Below are 4,939 nucleotides of genomic sequence, written 5' to 3'. Positions count from 1 at the left end.
AAAAAAGGGCTGCCCCAAGTAGCTGAGCAATTTTCCTGTGTTAGAAGAGGCGGAGGAGAATACGGATTTTATCCTCAGCAGCAGCGCTCACTGAAGCTGCTAACAAAGAATGATGATGTCCTTTTCATGTTGGGGAAGGCAGCCTGGAGGGTGGCAGAGCTGCTCACGATGACCATGTTGAAAGTGGGTCCTGAGAAATCAGGACACTTGGGATGACAGCCATTCCAGCGTGCAGCCTCAAGAGCATGATATTCTCGCCCTGGGTCACCTAGCTGGAAGAAGGCTCTGGTGTCCACAGCTCTGCAGGTCCTGACACCTCCTGGCCAGAGACCACGGTGGAGGCGCTGTGCCTGGGGTCTGGCCTCGGAGAGCCTGGTGGTTTTCATTCCCCATGAGCCTCACGGATGCCCCATGATCTTTAGCTTAAACAGCTTATGTGCCTCCTCACCACGGAGGAAAAGCGTAACCTCCCAGATTCTGTCTTTCAGTTCTTGCTATGCAATTGCAAAGCTAGTGATTCAGTAAACATTTCCATTTCTCTATGCTGGGAGGTGGGAATCCAATTTACAGTTTAATCTCCTGCACGCTGAGAGAGGCTGTCAAAGACCTGACAGAGGGGGACGTCGCTTTAGTGGTAGGGGTTCAAGCCTGCTGCCGTCTTTAAAGCTTTATTCATTCTAAGTAGCCAATGTGGGAAATTTCTGGAAAGAGTACAGCCAGGATACCAAGCCCATTCTATAAGCAAGTAGAGGCCTTGCATCCCTCCTTCCTTCGCTTCCTCCTGTTTGAAGCGGGGTTTGTGCTGCCTCTCCTTGGAACTTTCCAACATGTTTAGAGCCCTGTGTCCTGTTTCAGGTTGAAAGGAGAAGACCAATCTGAACTGGTGACGACCGTGGACAAGGTGGTCTGCCTGGAATCTGCCCGCCCCCGCATGGGTGTTGGCTGCCGCCTGAGCCGGGCCCTGCTCACTGCTGTCACCAACGTGCTCATCTTCTTCTGGTGTAAGTCCTCGGCCGCCTTCCCTCCCCTTCTGTGCAGTCAAGCGCACTTCTAGGCATGAATGATGAGCTATAGAAATTCCAGGCCCGGAGGGTTCATTTCTGTCTAGTGAACCTGAGGTCTGTCTCATAAAACAGAGGAGATGAACAAGTCAGCCTGTGCCCTGGGTTGTCTTTACCTTTGGAGATTGGTGGCAGGAACGTGAGGATAACTAGAAAATGTCCTTGATTCAGGGCAGATTTCCTAAGCGGGAGCCTGGCCTGAGCAGGAGCTGGGCCCCACCCCTTCTGGGCTCTGCAGGGATCCCAGTGTGGACCAGCTTCGAACAGGAGGCACAGTAGGGGCTTGGCCTAATTTTACTCCCTGAAAAATGTAAACATCTCCTGGAGAGCTGCAGATACCTGATGAAAGCAAGAAGGACTCAGGGTGCTGCCCTGAAAGGAGGGCACCAGTCTTACCTCCTGACATCAGGGGCCGCCTTTGAGCAGAGACCTCAGGGCGTCTCTGAAGGCGAAAGGCCAAGTCACAGAAACCACAGCTCTCCAGAGACAGTCGGAGCTACAAATCACAGACCGCCTCAGTGTGCACACAGCTCCCTCCCCCACGCCATCAGGCACAGAAATCATTATCGGCAGCAGCATCTCGGAATACAAAGGGCTCCGGCATGTATATATGTATGAAACACCGTGTTCTGGTTCACAAGGGAGGAGATGAAAGCCCCAGAATGAGGTTGGGAGGAGCCGAGATCTGGACAGCTGGGGATGCCGCTGTGGTGACAGCTGGCGGGAGGAAGATGATCACTTAATAGTCTGTCCTCCCTCTGCATTTCTATATCTTTTGTTTCTCACATGCTGGTCCTGAGCCTGACATGTAGTAGGTACCCAAACCCATGTGGCAGATCCCCCACAACCTCCATCACAGCATCTTGTCCATGGTGAGACCCACTGCCAAAGGAAGTGTGAGGGATTAACAGTGTTTTGTTCCCTCACAGGCTTGGCTTTTTTGTGGGGGCTCCTAATTCTCCTAAAATATCGGTGGCGAAAGTTAGAAGAGGAAGAACAGGCCATGTATGAGATGGTGAAGAAGATTATAGGTGCGTGGCCCCCTGGTGAAAAAAGGGTTGCCGACACCAGCCAGAAGGTCCTTGCCCTAAACGGTGTGCTCTCTCCTGCAGACGTGGTCCAGGACCATTACGTGGACTGGGAGCAGGACATGGAGCGCTATCCATATGTAGGCATCTTGCACGTGCGCGACAGCTTGATCCCTCCACAGAGCCGGTGAGTTCCTGGCCGGGGCGCTGGGTGTGGGGTGAGGCGGGGTCCAACCCCACTGAGCTCCACAGAAGGAAGCCCGGAGCCTTGCATCCGATGTCAGCCGAGGGCAGTGCAGACCCCAGGGCCAAGAGTGGTGCTGCTCAGCATGCTCGGCTCTTTATAGCAGGATAAGCTAGAGAAGACGTATGAAAGCACGGTCCCACACCTCTGTAGAGAGAACGCTGGCAGTGGTGATACCAGTTGGGAGACTTTGGGCTCCAAGTAACAGCAGCCCCCTCCCCCAGGGCACAAGTAGTGAAGGAGCTCCTCCGTCTCTGTAAGTGGAAAGTTCAGAGCTGCATGGGCTCCAGGCACAGAGCAGTCAGGTCTCCGGTTCCATTGCTCTTGTGATTCTCGTGGTCCCACACTCCTCCACGGATGTTATCAGCAGACTGGGATCCCCCATGGTTGCAGATAGTGGCCAACAGCAGCTGGGACACTGGCCGCCTTGTCACAGAGCAGGGAAAGTGGGCCTCCTACTACTCTCAGAAGCAAGAGAACATGTTCCCAGTCGCCCCCAGTGACACACTCCTGGAGGCTCTATTGACCAGAATCTGTTATGTGTCTGTTTATGAATCAGTCACTGGCAAGGAGAAGGAGATTGTTTTTCAAACTTTCTAAACCATGACCTGCAGTCAAAAACACCTGTTACCTGCAACATCATGGTCCAGTTCCCACACACCCATGTGCACACTCATGCATGTACACGTAACTGAAAGCCAAGTTTCACAGCATGAATGGGGTCAGCTCCCGGGGCACAGAGCTTCATGGGAAGGGGTGGCAGGGCCACTGTCATGTGCAGCTGCAGGCGCCTTCCACATGGGCTGTGACTGCTAGAGTTGTATACTGGAGTCCTGACAAAACCGGGCTGGGAGAGGGCAGAGTCCCAGGAGACAGCCAGCAGGACCCCCGCGTGTTGGCTCTGGTTGTGGTCCCTCCCCAGCAGACTCTTGCTGTGGTTTCTGGCCAGATGCTATCATCTGCTGCTGGGTGTTGCTGAGAGCTCACCCTTGCTGAGTGCTCGCTGGGAGCCGGGCACCGCTCAGAGCTCTCCACAGGTGCAAACTCACTCACTTGGTCCTCACCATGGCTCACACACACCACAGAAGTGGCCTTATTTTACATATAAGGAAACTGTGCTCAGGAGTCCCATGGCTAGTGGCATTTCTGTGCTCCCACCACCAGGCTCTACTGTCGGCATCATCCCTATCTGCAACCCAAGAGGAATCAGAAAAATAGAGCCTTTAGCAGTCCACTTTAAGTCAGGCACACTGGCTCACACCTGTAATCCCAGCACTTTGGGAGGCCAAAGTGGGAGGATTGCTTGAGCCCCGGAGTTCAAGACCAGCCTGGACAACATAGCGAAACCCCATCTCTACAAAAAATACACAATTAGTGGAGCATGGTGACACATGCCTGTAGTCCCAGCTACTCAGGAGCCTGAGGCAGGAGGATCACTTGAGCCCAGGAGGTCAAGGCGACAGTGAGCTATAACTATGCCACTGCACATCAGCCTGGACAACAGGCCAAGACCTTGTCTCTTATAAAAAAAGGTCCATCTTAAACATGAAGATGCTTGGTGCCTGTCATGCTCACCCCACCCCTGGAAAGGTGGCAGGCAGGAAGTTTAGGGTGAGCAGACTCAGCAGCATAGGCTGTGAGAAGCGATTGCTGTTGGTTTCAGCGTGAGGCCCTCTACCTCCCAGGGAAGGCCACTTGGGGTACTTGAACTCCCACCTAATTCCTGGCCCTGAGCATCTCAGTCAGCCTGTACCACAGTTTCTTTATCCTTAAATGCAAGTGATCCCGCTGCCTTGCACAGGGCTGTGATGAAGAGACTGTCATTCATTCATTCATTCATTCACTTCCTCCACAAATGTTTATTGAGCACCTACTACATGCCAGATACTCTACTGGGTCACCGGGAGACAGCAGAAAGTGGAAGAAACAAAAATCCCTGCCCAGCTGGAGAATTTGTTCTCAGGAAGGAGACAGACGACAAGATGCATAAGGAAAAGATGTGATATTAGGTAGTGATAAGCCCTAAGGGAAGGGGGGTTGGTATCAGTGTGGTGGCCTCAAGGTTCATTAAGTCAGTGCCTAGTAGCCTGGCACGGTGGCTCATGCCTGTAATCCCAGTACTTTGGGAGGCTGAGGCGCGTGGGCCACCTGAGGTCAGGAGTTCGAGACCAGCCTGGGCAACATAGTGAAAACCCGTCTTTACTAAAAATACAAAAATTAGCCAGGTATGGTGGCATGCGCCTGTAATCCCAGCTACTCAAGAGGCCGAGGCATGAGAATCACTTTAACCCAAGAGGTGGAGGTTGCAGTGAGCCGAGATCATGCCATTGCATTCCAGCCTGGGCGACAGAGCGAGACCCTGTCTCAAAAAAAAAAGGAGACCAAGGAGGGGGCAGATCACAAGGTCAGGAGTTTGAGACCAGCCTGGCCAATATGGTGAAACCCCATCTCTACTAAAAATATAAAAATTAGCCGGGCATGGTGGCGGGCACCTGTAGTCCCAGCTACTCAGGAGGCTGAGTCAGGAGAATCACTTGAACCTGGGAGACGGAGGTTGCAGTGAGCCGAGATCGCATCACTGCACTCCAGCCTGGTGACAGAGTGAG

General features: G+C 53.1%; 1 protein-coding gene across 1 annotated transcript; it reads left to right on the top strand.

Moving 5' to 3' along the window:
• Positions 1 to 855: 855 nt before the first annotated feature.
• LOC105533111 (LEM domain-containing protein 2) lies at positions 856 to 3,858 on the top strand (the record flags this gene model as incomplete). The annotated part of the gene is made up of 3 exons (XM_011971468.1): positions 856 to 1,001; positions 1,991 to 2,092; positions 2,174 to 3,858. Coding segments are annotated over 3 exons (355 nt in total), but the record flags the coding sequence as incomplete, so codon positions are not given.
• Positions 3,859 to 4,939: the final 1,081 nt, after the last annotated feature.

This window comes from Mandrillus leucophaeus, unplaced genomic scaffold, assembly GCF_000951045.1.
Source record: "Mandrillus leucophaeus isolate KB7577 unplaced genomic scaffold, Mleu.le_1.0 Scaffold12251, whole genome shotgun sequence".
Taxonomy (NCBI): Eukaryota; Metazoa; Chordata; class Mammalia; order Primates; family Cercopithecidae; genus Mandrillus; species Mandrillus leucophaeus.
Note: the sequence above shows the minus strand (reverse complement) of the source record. Positions and strands in the feature narration are given on the sequence as shown.